General features: G+C 44.1%; 1 protein-coding gene across 1 annotated transcript in view; it reads left to right on the top strand.

The window, feature by feature from the left end:
* The window catches only part of LOC117740356 (guanine nucleotide exchange factor VAV2-like), a 164,120-nt gene extending 140,536 nt beyond the window's left edge, over positions 1-23,584 (top strand). Inside the window, 23 exon segments of the mRNA XM_034546712.1 lie at positions 2,194-2,293; positions 3,756-3,851; positions 6,392-6,460; positions 6,638-6,724; positions 8,686-8,771; positions 8,877-9,009; positions 9,356-9,370; positions 9,806-9,915; positions 10,106-10,218; positions 11,530-11,623; positions 13,120-13,232; positions 13,235-13,296; positions 13,380-13,388; positions 14,750-14,821; positions 14,956-15,017; positions 15,302-15,337; positions 15,339-15,393; positions 15,395-15,417; positions 15,917-16,004; positions 16,117-16,240; positions 17,922-18,004; positions 18,393-18,551; positions 21,955-23,584. Of these exon segments, the coding sequence (XP_034402603.1) occupies positions 2,194-2,293; positions 3,756-3,851; positions 6,392-6,460; positions 6,638-6,724; positions 8,686-8,771; positions 8,877-9,009; positions 9,356-9,370; positions 9,806-9,915; positions 10,106-10,218; positions 11,530-11,623; positions 13,120-13,232; positions 13,235-13,296; positions 13,380-13,388; positions 14,750-14,821; positions 14,956-15,017; positions 15,302-15,337; positions 15,339-15,393; positions 15,395-15,417; positions 15,917-16,004; positions 16,117-16,240; positions 17,922-18,004; positions 18,393-18,551; positions 21,955-22,002 (1,837 nt within the window). The 3' untranslated portion in view covers positions 22,003-23,584.
* The last annotated feature ends 4,367 nt before the right edge of the window (positions 23,585-27,951 follow it).

The raw sequence follows: 27,951 nt of genomic DNA, 5'->3' as shown, positions 1-27,951 counted from the left end.
CCTCACTGCAGGGGGGCTGCAGCCAGAACATCCAGGGGACATCACTGGTGGATCTCTGTGGAGTAGAGGAAGATCAACCGTTTGATCCACTGAACACTGACGAGGGAGGTTGAGAAGTTTGTCATATTGTGTTTTGGAGCAGTGGATTAAAGCAATGATACATCTTATTGAATGTGGCATATTGTTTACTTGTTCAGTGTTTGTTTGCGCAACACTTTAAAGCAACATAACTCCTACTGTCAACACTTAGCCTTTATCGTGATCCTTTAATTGTTAAAGGATAAGTGTTGTGTCGCAGTAACACACAAATAAAATGTGTCCCAATATTCAGTGTGTTTTTTTGAAAACACTATTTGCAATGTTCGCTTTATCGCTTAACCATTTATTTATTTTATTTTGTTGCCTATTTGGATATTGATAGAGCTACCACTAATGATTTTTTTTTCCATTATGAGTTAATCTGCTGATTATTTTCTTGATCGCGTTTTCATCTCTAGGATTTATAAAAGAAATTGAAAAAATAATTATAATAAATAAGGCACAGCAAAGCATTTGGCAAAAATGGAAGCAGCAGATGTGGAAAAATGCAGACTTTTTTCTTCTTTTTTTATCAATACATGCATTAATCGACTAATTGTTTCTCTAATTTTGTCCATAATCAGCACCTTATGTGTGTTCTCGCGCCCCCGTTACCTTCACATCTTTTCGTGGTCGATGTCCGAGCTCCGCTGGTAGCGAGAGGACCTTTAAGAGCTGCATATCAGTTTAAATTGCTTTTCCCTTCATGGCATCACACATCCAGAAGTTGTGTTTCCTGCTGCAAGAGGTCACAGTCTGTGACCCCTCTGCTGTGGACTATCGAATCAAAAGAAAGAAGCGCTACTGAGCGCACAACGGGATGTTGTTTTTCTCCTTCTTGCTTCGAGCACGGCTCTCAAAAGGTGAGCACACAACTTAAAACGAGGAAGCGAGGAAGAGCAGAAACCGACCGGGATGCTGCGGTTTCATTTCCCAGCGCTCGCTTTGTGTGCCGCTCCTCCACCGCGTCGCAGAACTATGTGGAGGCTTGATTAGACTTCAGGGCGCCGGCTCTCTGCGTTGCCACGGCCCAATCAAGATTCAGATGAGGGAACCGGAGTACCGGTGCTACAATTGGGGGGAGAGGGGGCTCTACCAGCATTGCCAATGACCTACTTTGATTCAGTGAGTGAGAGCAATGTGTGCCACATGCAGTGGCATCCTCCAGGCACGATGACTTTGAACTCCCTCCCAGTCGAAACCCAAAGATCTGTGTCAGCGGCAGCATTGTCGTGTCTAATGAACCACGGCGCTCATATCCTCGCCGCTCTTCTGTTCTTCAGTTTTTTATTCTCCCTCACACGCTGATAAGAGGAGCTCTGCAAAGCAGCGGATACATAGATACAGCGTCTTTCATTAGTGCTCTGTGATTACTGCTCATTGGCAGGAGGATGCAGCCCCTCCAAATATTGCCCTGGGATCAGAATATAGTCATTACTTATTCATGGTATTCACGTGCATTCCTAATCATATTTATTCACATATTCATTTATCTCTCCCCCCCCCCCCCCCCCCCCCCCCTTCCCACTATAGTGCCAAATGACTCTCAGGCTGACCTCTCAAATTGTTATTACTTAAAAATTAATATGCGGTACACTGCCGAAAAGCCACCAACCAGTCCACAGCTAATTGTGGACTCAAACAGCGATCTCCTTTGTCCCTGTGTTTTTACAAAGATATGGTATTCAGCCAACCTTTTTTAAAAGAGCCTCATTAGTGCTTATTAGGGCTCATGGAGGGGATTTATGAGCACACGTGTTTCCAAATGTTCCCTTTCTTCGCAGAGAAATATCGTATTCAAAGTCTCGGCTGTGAACAGACGCGACTGTTTCATCGTTTAGAGCTTGAACATTTGATAGATGTGCTCAGCCGCTGAAAGCCTTCAAGGGAATGTAGTTATCAGCTTAGAAGTGGAAGAGTCTTTTGAAAAGCACTTGTCTTTTCAATATTTTTCTTTATTGATAGAACAAGTTTGATTCTCCTTCTCATAGCACAATGTGAACGGACGGCAGAAGGAGCCCGCGGTCAAACGCGAACCTCTTATTATTAAGATTATTCATATTGCTTGGTGTCTTCTGTCTTGACGGGTGTTTGTTGAATTGTGTCCTTCGCCAGGTTGCTGATCTACGGTCAGTACTGCAGCCACATGGAGAACGCCCAGAAGACACTGGATGAGCTCATAGCAACGCGAGAGGACGTCAAGGTTACCGTGGAGGTAACGCCCTCCATCGCTCACCACCGACACGTGACAGCGGCGTGATTTAGAGCGTATTCTGGGGAAAGGACACATCACAGTGCAGGCAGTGGACACAAGTTCCTTTTTCAGACCGAATACAAATGACTGAGCCGACGGGCTCCGGCGCGTCCGTCTGCCTGTGATGTGTCACCCTGAAAAGGCCCACGGGTCATTTCTTGAGGTGGTGTGAGGGTTGAATGACAAAACGACACCTGATGGACGCATTCGAAGCCGCGCGACGGCGCAAAGGCTTTCCACAGAATACAACATCTGCGTATTATTCCCGTCACTAATTTGAGTTTTCTTTTTGCTTCACAAAGAGTGCAGTGATTTGTCAGTGCTGTCACTGTTGCACAATGAGGTGAATGGAGATGCGGTTTAAAAACCAAAGCAACTTGCGTTTCATCGGCAATTATGCAAATGTCTCCAATAAGATTCTATAGAAGCTGACGTCTCTGACAAAATCATTACACATTAGTACGAAAGTCTCATTTACTATGAAATACATGATGACGTTGAATAACTAATGAATCAAATGAATTCATGAATGTGGTCCACATTTACCAGGGTCATGCACAAATTTAGAGGAAATCAGAAAGGCAAATAATGTGATTTGCAAATAGGCGGTCAGATCGGTTAGATCGGTTAAGTTCCAAATATTTTCTTCTACTGAATTTAACAATAGCCCATTTACTGTATATTGACGAGTTTATAGTGTCCTTAGTCGCGACTGCCTTCGAGAGGTTAAATGTACTCGGAGAAAAATTTGTTTCACATATATGATTTGAATCTGGAAGACATACAGTACATTTGTAGTAATATTCTCTGATCTTCTTTTGAATAACCTAAAGTGACTGAAGAGGAAGGCCAATGCACTTCTGTAATAGTAGGATTAAGGATTCGAGTAGTTGAGTAGTTGATACACGCTATCTCAAAATACAACACCCATTATCTTTTATACACAATAATCAAGATGGATATGCTGTCCCTTTACAGAAGCACCTCTACAAACGGCTGTGAGAGAAATCTATCAGAGGTCCCGGGACAGGGATGTCATACGTGTGCAGATCGTAAAGCCCTCTGAGGCAAATTTGTAATTTGTGATATTGGGCTGAACTGAAATAAACTGAATTGAATTGAATTAACAAAAGACAGTTTCTTTTGGGGCCCGTGCTGAATTTATAGATACGTATTCATTAATCAGAGGCATTTCCCGGTGAACAAGCAGGGTAATTACGTCACAAACAGCTGGAACGAGCTTTTCTTCCCCTCTCAATGGAATAAACGGGCCTCCTTATTGCTAATGGAGTGCCCCGTGAATCGCAGCAACGCAACGAAACCCAATGAATTATTAAACGATGACTGAATATGTTTGTTAGTAATGTGTAAATAATGTGTTTTGTGATAACCGCGCCGCTCCGTTCCCGCGTTGTTTCCGCAGGAATGCACTCTGAAGGTGCAGGAGGGGAAGTTCAAGCTGCAGGATCTCCTGGTGGTTCCCATGCAGAGGGTGCTGAAGTATCACCTGCTGCTGAAGGTAGGAGGCACCTCGATCGGCGAATGAGCCTCCAGCTCTTTGAATGTCCACCGTCGGATGCTGCTCATGTCCTATGAAGCCCATTCTTCATCACTTTGACTGCCGATAGCTATTTCACACTTTACTTTCCCATCTTTTAAATACCAAACACATGGAGGGTGTTGTAGTCAGCTTGGATTCACAGCGGTTACAGTGGCCCCAGTAGAAAAACATCTCTTGCAGCAGCATCCACTTGCCTCCTTATCATATGTAGCTCCAGAGGTCCGACAGAAGACTATTCAACTTGCTCATTGGTAATTCATTTCCGTTGAACCGAGTCACATCAGTCCCCTAATTGCAGGCCTCCTGTACTCGCCACTATTGTGGAACTTGCCACAGAGGTGATTTCTGCTGTAATTTGGTCTCATGCTTAATAACTATCCTGCCATCGAGCTTTGACTGGCGGCAGTCATCACTTCCTGTTCCCGTTCACTTCACATTGTCGTACTTTCACATCAAAATCCAACCGTCTCTTCTTCTTGTCAAACAAAATATGACGTGTGCATTTGTGTTGATCTCATTTATAGATTTAAATCATTTTACACGTTTTTAGTTACTTGAGTTCCTAAATAGTCCACTATCATAGTCTACTGTAAGTCCACTATCATTGCATCAGGTCTAGTGTTTTAATGATCAGTCTTCAAATCAGTGGATTGATGGAAGATTCATTGATAGCAATCTTCATGACTAATTAACATTTTTGTAATTTATCAAACATTTTGCAGGATTTCTGCTTGTCAAATTGTTCCGCCCATTTCACAAAAAAACTGAAATCTTTCGGCGTTTTTTTAACTGTTGTCTAGGAGAACTAATAAGCTGTAATCCTTCGTTGCAGCACTGCACCGATGCCCTAATATGCATATTTCAGCACAGCGTCTGACCGCTCGCATCACAGACAATAACAATAATCCCCCGAGCTCCCCTTCCTGGTGTGCTGAATCTAGCTGGCCACTGTAATATTCCCCATGATTAATTGACTTTGCGTCTCAATTATAGATGAGCATATGAGTTTATGATGCGGCGCACAATGGACCGGGATGGAGGCGGCGAGTGTTTGCTTCAGGTGATTGCGGGACTGCCTTGTCTATTAGTTTGAATCAAACCGCTGCAGAAGTGTCAGCGAGGCAACTGAGGCCAAATCAACTGCACGCTGATCCATTTAAACACACCCCATTTCACTGCCTCCAGCAGCTGTGCAGTGAAACACCGCTGCATGCTGGGGCCTCGGGGTGTGTGTGTGTGTGTGTGTGTGGGGGGGGGGGGCGGCATGTCAGACTGACAATTCCCGTTTCTGTGTGCGTGGGTCCAGTCGTGCGCATCCGCAATTGATGTTGTGTACATATCATGTCAAGCAGCGCTGCCCTGTTCGGGGTTGAACGCGCGGCTCCCTTTTATGTACCACGGCTGCACTCTAAATAAAGTGAGTTCAGCACAAGTCACCTCGGAGGTAATTCTCCTCGAGCATTGGTGTTTCTTTAATGAACCCGCGTGATCAAATGTTTCACCCGAAGCTTTACGGGGCCGTCCAGCAGCATGCCGTCACCGGCCAAAAGTAACAGACGGTGGTATTAAAAGGATCTGTGGAGTAAGCAGGTCACTTGGATACAAGAATGAAGGTAATTAAGGTCAAATAGGGCCCAATAGCATTACTTTCATCCTGGGTGGGCTGCTGCTGCTGCTGGTCAGCCAGCGAGGGCTCGTATCCTGGTTGCTGCACTAATGACTCTCACTGATTGTTCAGGGTGGCGGCACAGTGGGGGTTGAACTGGGTGGATGCTATCCAAGGTGTAGGAACACAGGAACTATGGAGCTTTTCCAAAGGAGACATTTGATTTGTCACTGCGGGGAAAACACATGCAAGGTATCTGTCCTTTTCCCTGCCATCACGAGTCAACATTGGCCATTCCAAAATGGGAAAATATGACAGAAAAGAATAAAACTGAAAGGAGGGGGGGGGGGGGGGGGGGGGGGGGGGGGGGGGTTCAGGTTAAATATGCTACATTCTGTTCAGCCTCAGCCTATACGTCAAACAGAAATTCTATATAAATACAGTAATTTGTTGATTTATGTGTCATATAAGATTTTTTTCGACACATCAATCGGCCAACTGGTTGGACAGCTGGCACCATTTAATTTTTAATCCCGGTACTATAATTAGATTTGATCATACCCAACGAGCCTGGGGAGGAGGCAGTTGATCACAGATGAAACCGATGTGACGTAGTCGTTATTACTTTGGCTACGTGGAGGACCACATGATTTGTTATGGAACATGTTCACTTGTATGTTGTTTATCATGAGAACAGACCTGGAGGCCAGTCAGCGATTTCTCCAGCATCCCTGTGCATCATATTTTCATGTATGTTGACGCTGCCTCGGGTCAACTTATTACTTATTAAAGAGCAGCGATGCTTTTCTTCCAACGACCTTCTCTAATTGCTGTAGGATTCAATGTATGCATCATGCACTCATATAAAGTATGTTGTGTATTTCCTCCACAGGAACTTTTGAGTCATTCCGCGGACCGACCGGAGAGACAACAACTCAAGGAGGCTCTGGAGGCGATGCAGGTACGTTTGCTCATGGGTGAACGTTACATAATCACGCCGCAGTGCTCCAAGCCAAAGCTGAATACATTGTTTCATACAGCTCCTGTGTCTCAGAGGACTGTAAGTCCACAATGATATGACAGATGTCAGATAGATTTTCAGTTTAAGGCTGGACGTCTGTTTGCCTTGCTCTCTCAGGACCTGGCCATGTACATCAACGAAGTCAAGAGGGACAATGAGACTCTGAAGAAAATCAGCGAATTCCAAAGTTCAATAGAAAATCTTGTAAGTACTGTGAAGTCCTCTGGATTTTTTTATTTATTTATTTATTTTTTTAAGATTGTCTGCCGTTTGAGAGCTTTGAAAACACATTTTCCAAATTAGCCCGACAGGATGCGTTTATCTGGCAACAAGAGCGATACTGGCTATATACTGGTCATATATTGGTAAAGAGCAATTTATGTTTTGTGCCTGGGTTCTTTTTACTGATTTGAAGTGTGAGGGTTTTCTGAAAAGTAAGATCCGTTAGCTAATGTCGCCAGCGAGACCCACTGTCAATCAAATGAAATCAAAAGAGTGTTGAACGAGTTTAATAATGAGGATGTGTTTTCTAACTTCTTCTAACTGTACCTAGCTTATTTAGAAACACAAGGAACAGCTTGACAAAAAAAAGAATAAAGAAATGCTTATTTTTTGCTTTCTTGACAAGAGTTGATGAGAAGATTAATATCTGTGCGGCAAGCTAAATATCAAGCAGCTGGTTAGCACACAGCCTGGAAACGGCAAGCAAAAAGGTTGCAAAATCATCTCAAAGCACCTCGGAAGCGTTTAATTAAAAAAAACTCAAGTTGCTCAAGTGGGCGGGGCCATGTTTGGACCAGGAGCAGCAACCAGCAGAGTGTCTCTGCTTGGCACGCTTACCTTTTGGACAAAAGCCAGGACGGCTATTTCCCCATGCTTCCCCAGTTTTATGCTAAGCTAAGCTTCGCGTCTGCTGGCTGTAGCATCATATTTAACGGACAGATAAGAGAGTTAGATCGGTTTCTCATCTTTCACTAAAACGTCAACTATCGCTTCAAAAGCACAACGACTAGGATTTCCCTCAACTAGATACAAAATAATCCCTCTCAATCATCATTTATGATCCACTAGAAATGTGTGGCAGTCCCTGCAGAGACCCAGCCCTCTGCCTGCACTTCAGTTTTTTTTCTTCCTCCCATTTCGCCATGTTCGGGGAGTGTCTTGGCTTCGACATCTCGTGGCGTATGAAGGGGCCTTGGTGCCAGATCGCACCCACCCGTCCAAGAGGAAACTGTGAAAATGGTGGCAAAAAAAAAAAGAAAGAAAAAAATGCAAATACAGCGAGGAGAGGTGCCAAGTGGACAAAGCCGGGTTCCAAAACGAGAGGGAATCTGGCTTTCACCCTCTGGCGAGCACCCTGACCCTCAGTGAGCCGAGGGGGGGGGGGGGCCTTTGAATGTTGGCAAACGGCCAAGCACCAAATCCTACTCATTGTGCCTTTTGAATGTTGCAGCGAAAGATCATAAATCTGAAACCACAGTCTCGGGTGCTTCTAACTTTCTTTCTTTTTTTGGGGGGGAGGATTAGGAATTGTCATCCCGCCAGCAGGGGAATTAAACTCCATCACAGAAACACTCAGTAAATAAGATACTATTATACAACCGTGTGTCATTTATAATCCAATGTTCCGGCTTCCATTGTCCTTTTTGATGCTAGATTTGACATCTTTGCAGAAGTCATTTTTTAATGTCTAAAAACTAATACGCCGGCACTAATGTTATCACCAGGCTGCGATTCAAAGTGTGTCAGTGTGATTCGTCACTGAGCATCACAGAGCCCATTCTCCTCTGCTGGGAACACAGGCGTCATATCGCTGCCACCTGTCATGATCCTCCACTAATGAAATGTCCCCAATAAATCATCTAGTCTCGCTGAACATTAACACAAAGAGAAGTTATGCTCATTGCATTAATCAGGTTCCAATAATATTCCAAACAGCACTGTCTCATGTTATCACCTTTGACTCCGACTGCTCTTCTGTGTGAGGTGAGAATTGCCATTGGGTTCATTGTGAGAACCACCTGAACAGCGACTGAACAGTTTCTGAGCCGCGCCGTGTATTAAATATCGACTTGGGAGTGAATTATTCACGTTCTCTCAATAAGTCTAGAAGTTGAAACATGCGGTGGACTGACTTTGTGTGTGTCCGTGTGTGCCCTAAGCAGCAGGTGAAACTGGAAGAGTACGGGAGGCCAAAGATAGACGGAGAGCTGAAAGTGTGCTCCATCGTCAACCGAACTAAACAGGACCGGTGAGTCCAAAGTACACAGAAAGAAAAGAAGAAAGACTGGGTAAAGCCAACAATGCCACATGTTCAGCGGCCGAGATAACCATGAATGTGTGTGTATGTCTTCAGGTATATATTCCTGTTCGACAAAGTGGTCATTGTCTGCAAGAGGAAAGGCTACAGCTACGAGCTCAAAGAGATTATTGAACTGCAGTTGTATAAAATGTCGGACGACCCCATGAACAACAGAGACGTGAAGAAGGTGAGCATAGACCATTCATCAAGGCCCCCTTTGCTCGCGCCGGTGATGAGACATTCCGCAGAATCGTTACAAACGTCGCCCTTGAGCAGAACAACCTTGTTTTGATGGTAATTTCAGAATATGGAATTTATGAGTAATGTCCGATTGTGCACCGCGCTTGGAAACCGATCCATGTAAAATGCAATGAAGGATCATTTAGGATTCATGAAATCGTACTGCAGTGCATTGCGCCACGAGTCCTAACATGCCTTTTTTTTTTATGGACATTATTTTCAATCTGCATGTGTCTGCATGTGTAACCGGCTCTTTTTTCTCTGGTGTCTTTTCTTTTTGCATGCTTACCCAGTCGAGTGGAAAAATGGTAAGCTCAAGTGACCCGTTGGTTTAACTCATCTTCTCATGTTGGCCGATGTTTTGGCTGTGATGTTTTTCTTTCGGGGGGGGGGGGGGGGGGGGGGGGGGGGGGGTGGGGGGGGGGGGTGGGGGGGGGGGGGGGGGGGGGGGGGGGGGGGTGGGGGGGGGTGGGGGGGGTGTGGGGGGGGGTGGGGGGGGGGGGGGGTGGTGTAATGATTGCACCTGCACCCACCGGCTCTGCGACAGCCTCGACAGCTTTTGGTCAGATGCAACGCTAAAGCAAGCATTTTTTTATTCTGAATTAAATGTGATCATATTTACTATTTAATGCTTTTGTACATATTTATTTTTGGAAAAAACACCTGCAGGAATCACAAGCTTTCTGTCATTGGCGTGCCCGTATCTCTGTGCCATCTGTTCCTCACTCTGGTTTTGTCTCCAGTGGTCGTACGGTTTCTACCTGATCCACCTGCAAGGGAAGCAGGGCTTCCAGTTCTTTTGTAAAACCGAGGAGACAAAGAGGAAGTGGATGGAGCAGTTTGGAATGGCCATGTGAGTACGATTGTCGGTAACTTTCACGGTAAATTGAGAAAACCATCTGTTGATAGGATAACCAAATGGGAGTGTCCTGTTTTTGGGGGCCAATCCTGAAAATGAAACGACAGAATATCAAGCTTCTTCATCACAAAAACCAAACAAAGTGTCTTTCCAATGGATTCCTCTCGTTTGAATTCCTTTCCAGGTCCAACATCAAGCCGGAGAGAGCCACAGCCAATCAGCATAACTTCCAAATGCACACATTTGAAAAGAACACCAACTGTCGCGCCTGCAAGATGCTCTTGAGGTAACAACCCTGCTCCGGCCGGCGCATTCCTGTTCGACAATGAATCAGTGAAAGCATGCTCAGCAGGACATGTACAATCTGGGACAGATACTTATATATGGATCTGTTGTGTAAAAATACATCATATATACTCTGAACTTGTATAAAAGGATCCTGTACATCCTTGATTCATACAGTGGTGCAAGAAGCAGGGAGATGGGTTACCTAAAGACAAGATTGCAATATCACAATGTAAAACTTCTCTATTGCAGGTAAAGGCCCTGCATTGAAAAATGTTACACCTCCAAAGATGATAGTCAAGACAGCTGCTTCATAAAACAGGGTTTCCCTGTAAATTGTGTTAAAGCCAAAGTACAAAGCAGCAGAGAGGGGAGTCTAGTGCAGTAAAGTATTTAGTAATAAGTGCACTTTCTTACTCTCCCACCACCTGGTACTCACAGTCTTTTGTGGCTGTACATAAATCAAAGTCGGGTTAAGTTGAAACCTCTCGAGTGAAGAAGAGCTGAAGTGCTCAACTGAAGAGAAATTCAGCCACACACAAACAAACAGAGCCACAGAGGGAATCTGTGTTTGGCTAACGTGGACATCATCATCGTCAAAAGCATCTCTGGGAAATATCCGACACAAAATGTTGACCGAGGCTGACTGATGATTATTTTTAAAACATTCCTTCCTCCCTCCCCTCCCCCTCCCCCTCCCTCCCCTCCCCACCCTCCACCACCCAGCACCAACTAGTGTCCTCCTCCCCATGTGAGAGCGCTCCCACCGAAATCGCCACTTCCACCTCCATTACAATCGGTCCCCGGCTGAACTCCACTCCGTGTATTGACCCACGGCTTTGTTCTGACCTAAATTCGCCGAGCCAGCAGAAAAGCGCGGGACCAGCGTTCTCGCTCCCCGCTAGATGCTAATTACTGCCTGCAGCCCCAGCGGGATGCCCCTTGTGATTTATGGCACTGGCTATTGAACGTGGCGGTGTGTGCGAGGCATGCGGCGTTACAGTGTGACAAATACTGTACTACTCTCCAGTCGAGTCCATATTTTTTTTTTTTTTAAGGATCAACAGAGTGGAAACGATGGAGCGCTTGTAGCCGCCATCGCAGGCTGATTGCTACAAGCAGCTGCTCCCCTTGTGTGTTGTAACTTACCAGAGGGTTAATTTGTGTCTGAGAACGGTTTCCATTTTGCATTTCTGATGTGTGTGTGTGTGTGTGTGTGTGTGTGTGTTGTGTGTGTGTGTGTGTGTGTGTTGTGTGTGTTTGTGTGTGGTGTGGGTGTGTGTGGTGTGTGTGTGTGTGTGTGTGTGTGTGTGTGTCCTCCAGGGGCAATCTTCTATCAGGGTTACTACTGCTCTCACTGTGGAACAGGAGCACACAAAGAGTGCCTGGAAGTCATCACCATCTGTAAAATCAGTAAGTGTCCTCCGGGTAGAAGACCGGTTCACCTTTGAGAGAAAGATCGAGGCGCGAGGGGCCGAGCCAATGTTTGGATGGGATCGGTAATCAATTGTTGTCGTGGCAGAACGTCATTGACGGTTATGATGTTGTGTTTTTGGAACCGAATTAAGAATGATTGTGAAATGTCATTACTCTCACAAGTGTAAACATCGTGTCCTGCTCGGAAGGCTTCTTTGTCCAGCAGGAAAAAAGTGGGGGCTGGGTTCCTGTGGGACGGGGGGGGGGGTGGGGGGGGGGGATTATCCATTGTTGTTGTCTGGCGAGTTTAGAGCCCGAAAGAGATTAAAAAAAAAAAAAAAACATTATCCAATTTATTCACAAATAGAAACCAAAAATATGATTTTGTTTAGCTTATCTTTCCCTCCATTCACCTGACAACCGATTCATCTCAGCTTTATCTAGCGATGCCTGGAGGGGGGGGCTCGACCCCCAGATAGAGGACACACGGATGTTGACTGAGGTTCAGATAGATGAAAAACAATGGGCTCGGGCGCATAGTTGGCTCCTTCCGCTTTATTCGTACTGCTTTTTTGTCAACATACAGCCAAGCATGGTGAAATCACCTTCATATTGATCAAAGAATATTAATATATGAACTGCATCATGATGATTGTTTGACTCAAAAAATCCCTGACAGACACCTATTTCTTTTGTTTTGTTTTAGATCCTCATGACATTGGTGAGTAGATCTTCACTACTCGACAAACTGTAGCAGTGTTAGCATTATATCTTCCTCCAATTGCCATTTATCCCTGATGTTGCATTTATAAAATATTCTAAAATGATACAAGTAAGATATAGGTTTGTAATAGTATTGTTGATCCAGTATTTGTTTCTCTCTTAAAGGAGCCTGGAGTGTCCATCAGGTAAGATCACTTCCTGTCACCTAAACATGACAGAGAACACTTCCATGTGAGAGTGAAATATTCTGTGAGCTGTCATGTTCCACGGTTGTTAAAAAACACATCTGTTAATGAACTGCACAGTTCTCTAACTGCCATCTAGTGGACAGATCCATGACGCACGAGCATAACATGATCTACCACGCGAGTGGCAATGCACAGACGAATAGAGATGCTGCTGCACAACATTATTACTTCAAATTCAAAAACATTAGACCTTTAAGATGAGACGGATCATACTTTTTCTCCAGTATCTTGAGATGAAAAATGCAGTGGTTCGGTCGGGAAGGGAAAGGATGAGAAACAAAAATACCAAGTTGCTCTTTGTAATGTTTGGGGGGTTTTCTCACATTTTTGTCCTCACAAGGTTCTTAAAAGTGGACTGAAAGAAGGGACACCCATGCAACGAAAACTCGTGGAGCGATTGAGTCCTTGATGTTGTGTATATTATATATCCATAGACCCTAGACCACTGCATCGCTCAGTGGGCACCATCTTAATGCCATTCAATGCTGGCCTTTATCTATTAAATCCCAATGTGAAACCTAAGTAGGAGCCACAGCGAGCCGCACTCTGTCCTCCACCTAACTGCTACTCTGGATTCGGTTCCAGGGTCCAAGATGGTGGCGGTGAGGAACTACCACGGCACGCCGGCCCCGACGAGCAGACGGCGCTCTGTTTCCAGACGGGGGATTTCATCGAGCTGCTGAAGGGGGATCCTGACACCAACGTGGTGGGAGGGTACGGCAGTCCACTGGATATGGCAATGTGTGCCTTTGGTTTTCTAAACGAATCGATGAGTTTAGCCTAAAGATGTTCGAGGTGCTCACATCTGAACATGAAGTCTCAGCCGTGTGGGATGTGTGGAAAAAGAGCTTACACGTCTCTCTGTTTAATCCTTACAAACCTTTTTTTTTTTTTCTTCTTGCTGGGGGCCGTGACTTCCCCTGAGTCTTGTAATCACTGTGAGGTTGCCAGGAAACCAGCGGAGACTCCAGGACGTCAGTGTCGAGCCCAAGAAGTAGCACATGAGCCTTGTAAAACCACAACTTAATTATTGGAGCTTCAGGTGGTGCTGGTGTCTGGGGTTTTGTTCCCTTTGGACAGACCGGTTAGCTGTTCCCCCCTAATTGAACATGTATGCTCCAGTGAGCTGGCTGTCGCCTTGTATTTAGCGTACAGACACGAGAGGAATGTCAATCTTGATTGTTCTCGATCTCGACAATAAAGCAAAGCTCTTTTCCCCAAATGTCAAACGTTTCTCGAAAAGCCCTCCGAATCCAGGTCAAGAGGGATCCCCATGGGAGGTCACATGACCCGTGTTCACAGCATTCACACACGTGACACTACAACCATATGTTCTCGATTAAGCTTAATATCATCATTTACATTTGCTGGAATTTGATAATTAGCTACACCTCCTTTGCCTTCTTTGATCGCCTCAAGAGAGTTAACGTGCCACAAATCAATATTGCAGGTTATCTTCCCGCAGAACTGGATTACAATTACACGTTATGTGTCGGCATAGTTGGGCAATCAGATTCAGATTCTTCTGAATAAATGAAATAACTTACAGCAAACAGTACTTGGCTTGGCCACCAGCTGACTGAGTTCAGCTTCACACAGCTGTCGCTCACTGTCACAGTCTTGTTTTTTACAGTATTCTGATTATGAATATTAGCAGGTGGTCATTCCTCTGATTTCTATAAGCAAGTTAAAGACTTCTGTGCGTCTTTAACCAGGACATGACACTTCTCGAGGGGCATTTTGGTGGTTGTGATTCAGGGACTTCGGTTCTTTTCTGTTCATATGGCTGCATTACAAGCGTGTAAACAAGCACTATGGGGGAGCAAGCTGCTCTATAGTCAGGCGTATAGAGATTTGCTGTAAAATCCTCCTGTCTTTTTCAAAATATTATGATATACAGCTTGAGAAATTGATATTTTATTAATAATCACATGATTAATATCTGGCTGAACTTGTCAAGATGTGTTCTTTTTTTTCTTCTTCTGTCGGTGCAACACCGGGCATCAGTGTGTCAGTTAAAGCCAGCACTGTGGGCCATCATCTGACTTTTTGTCCACATCTTCTCATGCATTTGTATCATATTTGTATTCTATTTTCAGTTGCCTCAGTGTGTGACGTTCATCACGCATAAACATGCCTCGCCTGCTCTCTTGCAGGGAAAGCTGATACAAACGCAGAAGAGCGGCTTCTTCCCTAGTTCCTGTGTGAAACCCTGTCTGGACCCAAAGGTGAGTCATCCACGTCCAGCAGGGGTGCATGTAAAGAGATCCAATACAGTAGCTTTTGATTCTCTGAGGGCCTTTTCCTCTTTAGTGTGCATTTTAAATGCGTTATTCTATTATAAGTTATTCATTTGTTCCAGCCCTTTCAGTCATTATCCAGCCGGCAGTCTTCAAGGGAATCCGACTACTATGGATACCCTTGGTAAGACCATTAACTTCTGAAGATTGTGGACTTCATCCTCATGCACACTCTGCTATTGTCCTCGGGTCACTATCCTTTAATTACTTCCGCTTTATTCATCTTAATTCGAGCATACTGTTAACATGCGCTCGTTCAATTAAAAAACTACCTCACCCCAAAGCATGACCGCAATAAAAAAAGATCAATGTCGCCGTTTGATGTCGACAATTTGTCGAGCCTTCGCCGTGTCAAACGTGACTTTGCATTTGAAGGTGACGAGGCTTTTGTTCTCCGCCCCTCTCCAGGTTCGCAGGCAACATGGAGCGCAGCAGGCCGATAACCTTTGAAGTCCCACAGCAGCGGGACCTACCTTATCAGAGAGAGGACGGCCGAGGCGGGAGAGGTTCGCCATCAGCATCAAGTGAGTGTGTCACATCAAGCAGGAGAAGGATAGTCTCACGGGGAGGGTTCTCAATCCGCATCATCGTCACGGGAACGTACACATTCTCAAGGGACGCCCCCCAGTCGCCATTTTTCCGAGCCTCTTTTCACTGCGGCTAATTAGCACTCGGTAATTAGTTCTTTTTATCCTGTTTTGTATGTATTTCTTCTGAGAGAATGCATCACAAAGACAGATGTTTGAGCTGTTACTGGAGCCGTCATGCAGAACGGTGATCTGTCTTTAAGTCTTTAATGCAGGTGCCAAGCGGCTGTAGGGACCAGCTTTCAGACAACTGATTCAATATGTCCCACAGTCGAGTGAAAATGACTTAATTACCACAAAATATGTCACGTTGACAGCCGCTGAGAGAGGCAGCAGAGGCACATTAGAGAAAAGAATAACAACAACTAGAAACAGAGACCGACAACATGTGTTCCGATAAAAGTATTAACGGTATAGTTCTGATTTTGTATTCCAGATTCAATGATGAAGTAAAACACATCAAAGTCATTGAAAAAGACAACTGGATTCACATCACTGAAGCCAAGAAGTTTGAGAGTCTTTTGGTAAGTCCTATCTTTAAATACCAACTCAAAATACCCCCCAGCACCTGGATGTCAGTGTGGAGTGAGCTTTACCCTTTTTTATTAAATCCTCCTGTGCTGTGTATCATAACAGGAGCTGGTGGAGTACTATCAGGCCCATTCACTGAAGGAAAGCTTCAAGTTGTTAGACACCACGTTGCGGTTCCCCTACAAATCTAAAGAACGCTCTCTAACACGAGCCAGCACACGCTCACCAGGTAAGCCTCCACAATGGCCTCTTCTCCGGCCACAGGCGCAGACAGTGGAATGATTTCTAGCCTGGGGTCAAATATCAGCCGGTTGCAGTCCGCAGCTTGGCCACAGTAAATACTTGCCCTAACACTATATTAATGGCACAATCTACCAGTCACTCGCTGAGTGAGGTAAAGACGGCTGAGGACTCGCGGCCAATGAGCGTGAGGGAGGTGGACAAGCGCCTCATCGGGTATCATCATGAAGTCTGAGGACAGTGATTCCTGTATGTGTCGAGTGCATGTCCCTCCTTATGAAACATCTGCAAAGCTTTTTTTAAATCCAGCATTGTTTACATCGTTTACTGGCTATCAGATTTCTTCTTCTCTGTCTTTTCTTGGCGCGCTGCTGCACATTTTGGGTTGTTACCACCACCTGTTTAATAATCAATAGCGTGGCAGGACTGTGCATCACATTCAACGCTCCCCTATGGGGCATGCACTTTGGGTAAGGGCCCTAAAGAATGAGATCACAGATAGAAGGAGAACACATGTGCAGGGTGGTTGAGCTCACCCTGAGAGAAAAAGGGGGAGGAGCTCAGAGGTCTGGCAGGAAATGTGAGCGGAACTGCTCCTCTTTGGCGTTAGTTGAGTCGCTTTCGGAAATCATATTTTGATGACTCCCGGACACATCTCTGTGGCAGTAGTTTATGCCTCGGAGGAGACCGCAGGGCAGACCCAGAACACATCGGATTGGCGAGGGAGAAAGACGTAAAGGCTTATTTTGGATAAGCGGTAAAAAGAAAATAAATGGTTGTTTGGCCCAGCAACTAATAGCACATTGTATGTCAACGTATGTACCTGCCTTTATCTGTGCAGCTTACAAATGTAATCCTTTTCCATAGCTGTGGTCAAGGAAGGAGACTCCCGCCCACTCACTTTGTCTTCACCGGTGCTCTTTTCCTTCCCAGGCCAGTGACTCACTGAACTCATACAGAGAGGAATGGATAGAAAGTCAAGCAGTGTGAAATAGATAAGAAAAGAGGACTGTCAGCTAACCAGAGCAGCCTGTGGACTGGCTGTATAAATCGGCAGCCCCCTTTACGAGGCAGACCTAGACTGACCCTTCCAGACACACTGTTTCCTTCCTGTTTTGGCTGCATTCAGTTGTACAGTAAATGGAGACAATTGATTATTTGATGATTATGATGATGTGCTCTGGCTCTGGCTCTCTCTTTCTATCTCTCTCTCTACGTTCCCAAGCACACATTCTGTATTTGTGTGGTGGAATAAGGACGCATCTCTCAGTAAAAGCCATGACCCGTCCCGTCAGCGTCTCTCCTAACCTTTAAAAGCCGCCTGCACCAGTATGTACAGACAGTTTGGTAATGGAGGCTGCAAAGAGCGTATGGTGATCCATTTAATTCAAGGTTGACAGAATAAAAACTGGGCGTTCGTCACGTAGTTTACTTTGCACTCAGTCGGAAAACACTTTTTAAGCCTTTACATACACTGATAATCCCCACAATACTTTTAAATACTTTTACAAATTGTCACTTTCAGTCATACCGCTAAAGCAGTGAAATGCTGACGAGATAACAGAACCCAATCTTTACGAGACAGACGACTGATATTTGCTCCTTTTGAACTCTACTCTGACTCCAGCGCTGACTTTCTAGCTTTATTTCCCTTTCTCCTCTCCTCTCAGCAGCCACCTGCGCCTCCTACAACTTCTCCTTCCTCAGTCCGCAGGGCCTCAACTTCTCCTCTCAAAGCTCCGCTCCCTTTTGGTCAGGTACTCGGGTTTTTCCTTTTCTTTCCTCGCTCCTGTTGTCCACCCCCGCACCTTATCGACTGTCATTTTCATAATCTCCATCTCATTACTTCTTCTCCACGGCGCTTTCTTTCCATTAACTAGAGCATTTCAGTTATTCCAGGGATGACACTACCTCATTAAATCACGAAAAAGAAAACCCATTTCCTCTCTCCTGATGAAACAAATTGTCCTTTCCCATCGAGCTCATTTTTCATCGTGTGACTACACCGCGTCTTGTTTCACTGACCCTTCCTCACAACGATCATTATTCACGACTAATTGTTACAAGGATGTCTCGTGTGACCTTTCACCTCTGTCAAAGCTCCGGCAACGTGACTGAGCTGCCATTGTTTCCACGTTCCCAGTGTTGCACGGCCTCGGGTGGTCAGCACGGCGGTGGCCAGGTATAACTTTGCTGCCCGGGACATGAGAGAGCTGTCGCTGCGCGAAGGAGACATTGTCAAAATCTACAGCAAGATCGGGGGAGACCAGGGCTGGTGGAAGGGAGAGGCCAACGAACGAGTGAGTACATCATGTCTCCACGGTCACAGGTTTCGGGATAATAATAATGGAGCTGGACTGAAAAACTCCACATAGAAAGAGAACGATTTGGGCGCTGCAATCTCTGTCGAGTATTAGTATATTAGAGTATTAGTATATTAGTATGAGGCTGCATTTCTGTGAAGTGATGATTTCTTTGTTGAAACTCTTCTTGCTCCCACTCTATCCACATGAGTGATGATTTTTCTTCTCCTTTTTTAAATCAAAATACATCTCACTGTGTAATCATTTTTGGGAACTGGTCTCACAATCAATATTGAGGTAGATTTTATTTTATCGTCATCGCCAAGCCTTAAATTAAACCATTGTTATGACATAAGCACTCTCAAAGCAGGTGGTTGAAATAAAAAGCATGGCTTCTGGGAAATATGCCAGTTTAATAGTCTGGCATGAAAAGCAGGCATTGATCGTTGAGCTTTTTATTTATTCCTTTTGTGTTGTGGTGGATCCAGAGTAAGTGGTAATTATTGCTGTCGGACAGCTAATCTGGGTCGTACTGTGTTCCGTCTGATGTTGAGGGACTGCAGCTGCCGACTTTTGATTATATTATAGGATTTCACAATCTTGCTTTTTCTTTGCTCCTTAAGGACCTCGATGGAAATGTGTTTTTATTGTTTCATCCTTTGTAACAATTGAAGCATTGTCAGATGAGGCCATCTAGGTATCCACTCTGTGCACATCATGATATGGACAGGATACATTTGTGATAAGAAACTATCGATTTAAAGAGAGCATATCTGGGTCAATATGCTCAGATATGTTGGTTTGAAAGAGACACTTCCTGTATGTCAGTTAGATCAAATGCATTGCATCACTAGACCACTTCTGATTCTCTGGTTCTTAGAGGCTTCCCCCTCTAAGCTGTTGCTATTGAGTTCATACCGTCGTGAAGATCTTTTTTTCATGCCACTTTGCCCCCGCCAGGCCTTTCTTATGTCCACACTTTGTGACATATCCCAGCTGTGAGACCCTAATTCGGCTCCGAAGAGGTCCAGCTGTGTCCATCTGGGCTCTGGCTGCCAGATGGGCTACATTCTGCCTCTGGACCTTCATGCCCAGCTGTGAAAAGTTGAGCTGGTGCTTACCCCGCAGGCCACTTGGCAGTTTTGTGCTCGCTCGCCTTTCGGTGGAGCTGTAGCGACGAGCGGAAGCCGGCGCCGTGCTTTGTGTTGAAGGTGGTCGGGGACGGGAGCTGCTCTCCAGAGTCCAGGGGGACACAAAGAAGGGGTCCCTCCGCTGGGACACAGCCTGGCATCCACACTGCTCCCGAAGGCAAGCGTGGGCCCACATGGCCGTTGCTCCACTGACCGCTCGCACCAGTGTGGCTCGAGGTTTATGTCGTGAACAAGAATGTCACCCTGAGCAGAAACAGCAGCCCCGACAACAGAGCTGACGGAGCTTCTGGGGCACGAAGCCATTTCCCCATGTCCCTCCTGGAGAGACATCGAGGGGTCTGTTCCCACTTTCTGGACCGGTCCTCTGTTCAAAAGGCGCATTATGAACGGGGCCTTTTCACACGCTGACACGCTGACAATCGGCCACGAGAACGTGCGTGTCCTGGCGATTAGTCCCCGTCTGTCGACCTGATAGATGTCTATTCACACATTCCTTTCATCCCCGTGTTCCTGCAGCTCTTCTTCCAGGGAACAACTTGGCATACAACGTCAGCACAATTTCTCCAAGTGTATGGAAACAGTGCTCGAGCTGTTAGGCTGAAAAGGGTCACATCTACTTAACCGAGGTTCACACTGGACCAAGTCATAGTTGCTGTTCACAACCAGCAGCACCAGTGTGTGTGTGTGTGTGTGAGTGTGTGTGTGTGTGTGTGTGTGTGTGTGTGTCGGGCAGGCATGAGTACATTTAAAAAAATAAATAAAATGTAGCCTATTTTCAATGAATACAGCGGATGCATTTTGTGGGACGGGAATTAGGAATATTGAAACGTTAAAAGTGTGCGTGGGATGCATATCTCATCATATTTCATCATTTTCAGAACGAGATCATTTATATCACATGTAATATATCATTCAATGTTTATGTTTATAGCAGACTATCAGTATTTTTCTTGCCACATCCATCACGTGGAAATAGACCAGACGACGAAACTAACGCTGATTGGTCCGCGGACTCGGAGCGTCCCGTGTGACCAGTTTTGTTCTCTAGCGCCAAAATTGGGAATTACTGCCGCTGCTCCATGCAAATCTCTCTCTCTCTCAGAAGACGAAGAGTCTTACCGACTCGGCCCAGTGCACGCTTCGTCTCGTTGGGCGCACGTGGGCACTCGCAAAGGCGTCGCTCCGTCAAGGCGGCTGGCGTGGAGCCTCCACGAGCGCTTCATCCTGACCCACGGCCCTCCTCAGAGGCAGACATCGGCACATCATCGGTACCCGTTATGGTACAGAGCTGGCCTCTCCTGCATCAGCAGGGCTGTGGCAAGAGAGTGAAAAAATGTTTTCTTCCCTCAAAGTGCTGACACGGCGTTAACCGTGGCACTGTTGGCGCCTCCGTGCCTTTTATTATGTGTGAGCTGTTGTACGTGGTCAACATGTTGCCCTTGGGGTCACAGCGGGTGCATTAGCTTCGGCCCTTAACCCGGTAGTGACGGCTCTTTCGTGGGCGGAGCCTCCACGGAATAGAACCTTAGTTACGCAACGTAACGGGACGTAGGAGAAGCCTCTGCAGGGGAAATTATCTTTATGGCTGCGCATGCATGCGGAGATGAACCCAATAGTTACAGCTCCATGCATTGTTATTATTATAATCATACGCCTATAATCTGGACTTACAATATGTTAACTAACGTAATCAGATCTGAGCTGTTCATCAGATAAATCTCCCAGCCAGTTGAAAGGTCACTCTGCTCCAGATAAACACCGAGGAGCCCCGACAGCAGCAGCGCTTCTCATTAGCGTACTTCTCCAACCACATTTTAGCACGAGCGCAGGTCAAATGTCATCATCCAGATATGATTATTGAGTTGTACTGTGAATATATAAAGAAAAGAGGAGTGAATTATTTTTCAGAAATTCAATTATTATGCTCCATAAATACCAACTAGTGGGAAACAGTGTTGCCTAGCAACAGCTGGAGTAGTTTATGTAGCCTTCAAGCATCTCCTTTAGAACAGGGCTGATGTTGCATCTGAGCCGTTCACTTATCTGGAAGTAATGCACATCCCTGGTCGATGAGAGTGACTATTAGGCAATGTCTCAGATGATATTACATTTATGCTTTACATACAATGGATTCACTTAAGTGGGATCAAACATTTATCGCCCTTAATGTACATCTGAGTTGGATGGTAAAGGATTCTATTAACATCCCCTGTTTACACGTACACACTAAAATCTTTTTCATCTTCCAGATTGGATGGTTTCCCTCAACGTACGTGGATGAAGAAGGAGTTCAGTGAGGGTCTGATGCCGAACTGCTCCCTTTAAATCAGGAACCATCTTCCATCTGCTGCTCTCAGTGACACTCACTCACTCCTTCTCCAGGAAAATAACACAAGGAAGAAAAAAAAAAAAAAGAACATTTTTTTTTTGTTGTTGTTGTTTTTGCTGGAAGCTCATTTTTCAGTGAGTGTTTCTACCACGTTTCTCTATCTTCAATTATGCATCAGCTTTGCTTATGTTTGTACATTTTTTTATGTGGCAGGGTGTCCTGTTTAATTTCTGTACAGGTAGAGGGGAAAGAAGTGGCTTGCTGTTAGCCTCTGTGTGCTCCGCAGATGCTTTATTGAACTGAGGACACAGCTTGAAACAGGCTCCCCTTTGTTGCAGGTCCAAGCAAGGTGAAATAATTGTACAGTATAGATAATTTATTGAATAGAGATTATTATCATTACTAATGATTATTGTGGGGGGAAGTTGATTTTAGCAGCAGCGAGGAATCAGAGAAGAAAAACTTAAATAAGAAAGTTAAAAAAAAAAGAAAAAAAAGACAGATGTTCTGTTTTTAATGTTCCGAGATTTTGCCTTAGTTGTCATGGTTATGCCTTGTGGACTGACGCCAGTGGAGGGGATCGACTTGGTTGACTGGTTTTACTTCTCCATGTATGCATGTGCCCATGTGCGGCCCACACACGCACGCACACACACACACACACACACACACACACACACACACACACACACACACACACACACACACACACACACACACACACACACACAGACCAATGTAAAGTATGGTGCCTTTGAACAATGGTCGTTGCTTACTGAACCTCAACATCAGCCAGTAAAGAACATTGCCGTCACCAAAAAGACAGTTCGTCCACAGCCAGAGGACTTCACCGAGAAGGGGAGAGGCACTTATACTACATACTGGGGACGGCTCGCCTCCCGAGAGCCAGAACACAACGTGGGGAAGCATTTAACTTATTTCTACTGGATGGACTCACAGAGACAGTCGGACGCTTTTATAGCCAACAACACAGACACTGTGCACATCAATCTTGGCATCACAAGTCAATGGGTGCAATCAGCTGGATGCAAAAGGGAAACATCACGACATTCCACTGGACAACCACGTCACACTTTGAAATCTTGGGTTAATAAGTGTTTGATTTTTCTTTTGTTGCACAGAACCAAGGTTGTTTTTTTTTGTTGTTGTCAAAACTGGATCGTTTAAAGCCAAATTCAGCAATGTTTTAATGTCTGCATGGATTGTTATGATTTTTGTACTTTGCCTTATTTTTTACAGATTGTCAGGTGACTGGATTTCCCCGCCCCGTACCCCAATGTTAATCATTTTTCATGTATGTAATTTGGTGATGTGCAGGCTGGTGAAAATTAAACGGTGTCAGAAGACTTTTAATCTGATGGAAAGTTGATGCGCTAAAGAAGTTTTGTGATTTTTCTTTTGGGCGGTGCAATGCTCAGTGTTTCCATTTACTTCCAGTGATTTCCTAATGCCATAAATACAGATTAACAGACAATATTCTCTGTTCTCGTAATGCAGATAATTAAAGTTCAAATTGTGTTTACATTTAATTTGACATACAGTATATTGACTCTTTGTTTATATGGCCTTACCTTTAACCTTCATATCTTCCACCTTCATATTTTTGAAATAGTAATTGATATATCGCTTTCGATTGAACTTTCTTTTCTTAAGTTTGAAGATGTCAAATTACACAAAATGGAAGAAAATAAGAAATGCTGCACACAAAAGATTTGAAATTTCAGAAAGTAGTTGATTTGATCAATTGAACTAACTCATGCAGCCCACAAAGGAGTACAGTGCACAAACTGAGCATGTCAGTTCTAGTTGGTTCACAAAGACGATGCTGATATGTTTAGTTTCTAAAATGTTTGACTGTCTATGATGTGTGTTATCGCAGAGGCTAAACAAAAAAAGTCCTAAGACCACAGTGTGAGACACACACATGACCACTCAATGTTATCTAGAATGATGGGGAGGGAATCGACTCACTGTTTGTGTACTGGACACAATCCCATTGCATGTGGCTCTTGATATTTCAACTCCTGTCAATACATCCATAAAAAAAAAAAAAAAAGCACTTAATTGTGTACGTTCTTTTGAATGGTCGAGTATTTCCAATTACAGTCTATCATGGAATAAATATATGTTTGAATTTGAAACTCAATCATTTTGAAGATTCTGTGCAATGATAATCAAATGCATGTTTAATAATATATAATGATAGTATATATATATATATATATATATATATATATATATATATATATATATATAGTATTATAGCTATGAGAGAAAATGCCTAAAGGTAAAGTATAGTGTGTTAAAAAAAAGGCAGAGTGTATTGTTTTGAAAAAAGTCATAGATCAGTTTGTTGAAAAAGTACGACAAAAGTCATATAGAATACAATGTCTTTCAATTCATTTAAAGTTATTGTCTAGTACGTCTGAAACGAGGTATAAAAAGTGTTGCTGGGATGAGGGATGTTTGGAATACGCTCCTAAGTCTGCTGACCCCACGGCCTGGCCCCGGAGGAGCAGATGGAAAGGGATGGATGGATGTCCAAAAAAAGGCACACAAAATCCTAGTATTGTAAGTCAAGGAAAGTTACAAAAAGTCGTCTTATTAAAAGTTGGTATATGATGTAGTTTGTCAGAAAAAAGTCCTAAAAGAATTATTGTATAGTATGTTGAAAAAAGTAAACAGTTTCATTGTATAATATGTCTTAAATGTTCTAAAACATCAAAGCATACATAGTGTGTCAAAAAAAGTAATTAAATAGTATGTTTATCAAACATACTATTTGTACTCTTGAATAATATAGTACTACATAACTATGCCATGACAAAATGTCGTGAATAGGTGACAGAAAATGTCATAACATCAATGGTATAGTATGTCATAAATGTTTAAAGAAAATGGTTCAGTATGTAATTTATTTATAATTGTATCTTATTAGACCTTTGTGTTAAATAATCATAGTCAGCATGAAATCTTGAGTTATGACCAACATGTTTTCAACAATCAGGTCATCCATGAGCCCATGTGGATGTTTTCCAGATGGAAGCAAATTCCCTGCAGGCATTGCTGAGATATCGCATTCAAGAGAATATGATAGACATGCATAAGATAACCTGAAAACATAATGGCTCCGCCCACAGCTATGACCACCGGAAAGGCAAAAAATGGGCACAAAACACACGATGAACAAAGTTAAGATGAAAGAACGCATTATCATAATTTTAAATAAATTAAAAAAATGTAAAAAGTAATATATTCAAAATGACTCTGATGACGCTAATATTGTTCCATAAATGCTAGATGTATAAATAGATTAGATTAGATTAGAAAACGTTATTAATCCCCAGTGGGGAAACTCATTTGCCAATAAAAATTCATACAGACAACAATAGACACAGTGCACAACAGACAAGAAACACATTACAAGGAACAAACATATATTGATATGAAGTTTGCCATTTAATTTGTAGTCAGGTCAGTTAAGTACATTTTTATTTCATTGGCACCAAATCTCGACGGTCAGAGTCGGTGTGGATTGTGATATTTGTTTAAATAGAGGTGATCTGTTTGGTGTTAAGGTCAAGTTTAAAAAAATTAAAAAGCAACATGTATCATGTAAAAGGCCCTTTAGAATAAGACCAACGCTGTTGATATTATATTGTATATTATAATAACAATATACCGAGATATATTATAGCATTCTTTTTTAATATATCAGCCGTCTGCCTTGTGCTTTCTTTTTTTTTCAGGCAGAAAAAACAGTACAAGAACAGATTTCATACTGGGTATGACTCATTTCTGAACTTTTTAATCCTCCTCTCGAGCTGCACTGTTTTGTTTTTTTACCTTGAACACGAGTAGCTGACAGATGTGAGAGAAACTATTGTTGTCATGGATCAAAATGATAACTGCCTGTCCCTCGCCATGAGCCTTTCACTATGATGCCATGTTTATGTGAAGAGAGATGAACTGGTGTACGTCACAGATACGGAGAAGGCTTCAAGAGGCTCTGGGTCTCTTGTCCTCCCACGCTGACGCGGCTCCCAACATGCACTGAGAATGCATGGAGACCGTTTCCACTGCGTTTGAACTGGTCTAACTGTTTGTATGCAAAGGAGAAGTTCGCCCAGAGGGGGGTCAGGACGGGGGGTCAGGACGGGAGGTCGGGACGGGGGGTCGGGACGGGGGGTCAGGACGGGAGGTCGGGACGGGGGGTCGGGACGGGAGGTCAGGACGGGGGGTCAGGACGGGAGGTCAGGACGGGGGGTCGGGACGGGAGGTCGGGACGGGGGGTCGGGACGGGAGGTCAGGACGGGAGGTCGGGACGGGGGGTCAGGACGGGAGGTCGGGACGGGAGGTCGGGACGGGGGGTCGGGACGGGGGGTCGGGACGGGGGGTCGGGACGGGGGGTCAGGACGGGGGGTCAGGACGGGAGGTCAGGACGGCACATCGGACCTGGATTATGCTTTCTGCTCACTGAGTGGACGACAAAGATACGATGTCTCACGCTGCTCTTCTCAACTCGTGGCACTAAAATAATTATCAGCTAGAAATGGACAAATCAAAATGTGGAAATTGGATACGCGTGTGGAGTTGTGTCCCAAAATGACATGTCTACCATGTGAAATCTGTGAGAATAGCCTTTACAAAATAACTCAAGGCAACAACAACAAAAAGGAAGTATAATTGGCCACTGTTGAAGCCCTGTAAGTATTTATCTACAATGCATGAGGTGGAACGATGATCTTGAGCCTCTTTTAAATCTTAAATGAGAGTCTACAGACATGCTGGGGCTTTTGAGCTGAATGCTAACATCAGCTTACAATGAAAATTTAAAAACGAAAGCATAAAAATATCAGGGACCACGGATGTCTGTACAAGATTATTATTATTTTTTTACATTGTCAATGTACATTTGGAATGATTGACATTGCTATCCCTAGAGCCGCTTCAAGCATGGCTAAAACATCTCTTGTTCTTCTGTTATATGACTGATTCGTTTTTTTCTTAAACAGATTGAGATGTCGTAGCAGCAATATATCACTGAATTAAAATATCTATCTCATTTAACTTAGTTTGGCTAATTTTTGTATTGTATTACTTTAATGTATCTGATTCTGTTCTTATGAGTAATGTGTTTTTATTAATGCCTTTTATCTTACGTCAAGCATCCAGAAGAGACTGCGTTTGAAAGGCACTTCAAGCATAAACTTGTCAAACTTGTCCCATAAAGAAACTGTGAGTTTTACAGATTGTTTTTTATTCACTATAAAATGACCTCAACCAGCCTTTCCCTAAAGCAAACTGAAGTATTTATAGACATGAGATATGTTGATCGATATCATTTTGTTCTAAGTGGACTGTTACATTTGGAGGTGGCCTTGACTGGATATGCATCTGTTAAATATGTTTTTTTTGTATATGAAAGCTTATGTATGTATATTCACTGGGCAACTGTGCTGCCTCCAATGAGAACAAAAATAAATCACATTAAAGAAAAGGCAATCAATTTGCAATGAAAATATGAGCGTTATGAGGGAAGATCCACTACACAATGTGTCTCACATCCGGAGGAGAGAAGCTGCTCTGTGGTCAGCTGATACTTCTGCAGCGCTAGCCAGACAGCAGCGGTTTCTGTGGCGGGTTTTGTCTCTTGGTGTCCTTTAGGTACGTCACATTAGACGTGTAGATGGGTACCAATGAGACACTGGGCACCTCTCCCTGGCTGCAGAGCTCTCCTTCCTCCTCCATTTAGAATCAAGGCGTAGCCAGAGTAACCTCCACTGACCCTGGAGCATAAGAGGGCGTCTCTGAAGCCCGTCTCCATCACTCCTTTGATTTGTTTAAAAAAAATTCAAATAGTCATTGGTTCTGGGTGGCATTTCCAATCACTCTT

Source organism: Cyclopterus lumpus, chromosome 12, assembly GCF_009769545.1.
Source record: "Cyclopterus lumpus isolate fCycLum1 chromosome 12, fCycLum1.pri, whole genome shotgun sequence".
Taxonomy (NCBI): domain Eukaryota; kingdom Metazoa; phylum Chordata; class Actinopteri; order Perciformes; family Cyclopteridae; genus Cyclopterus; species Cyclopterus lumpus.
The sequence above is the reverse complement of the archived record's forward strand: the minus strand, read 5'-3'. Positions and strand labels throughout refer to the sequence as shown.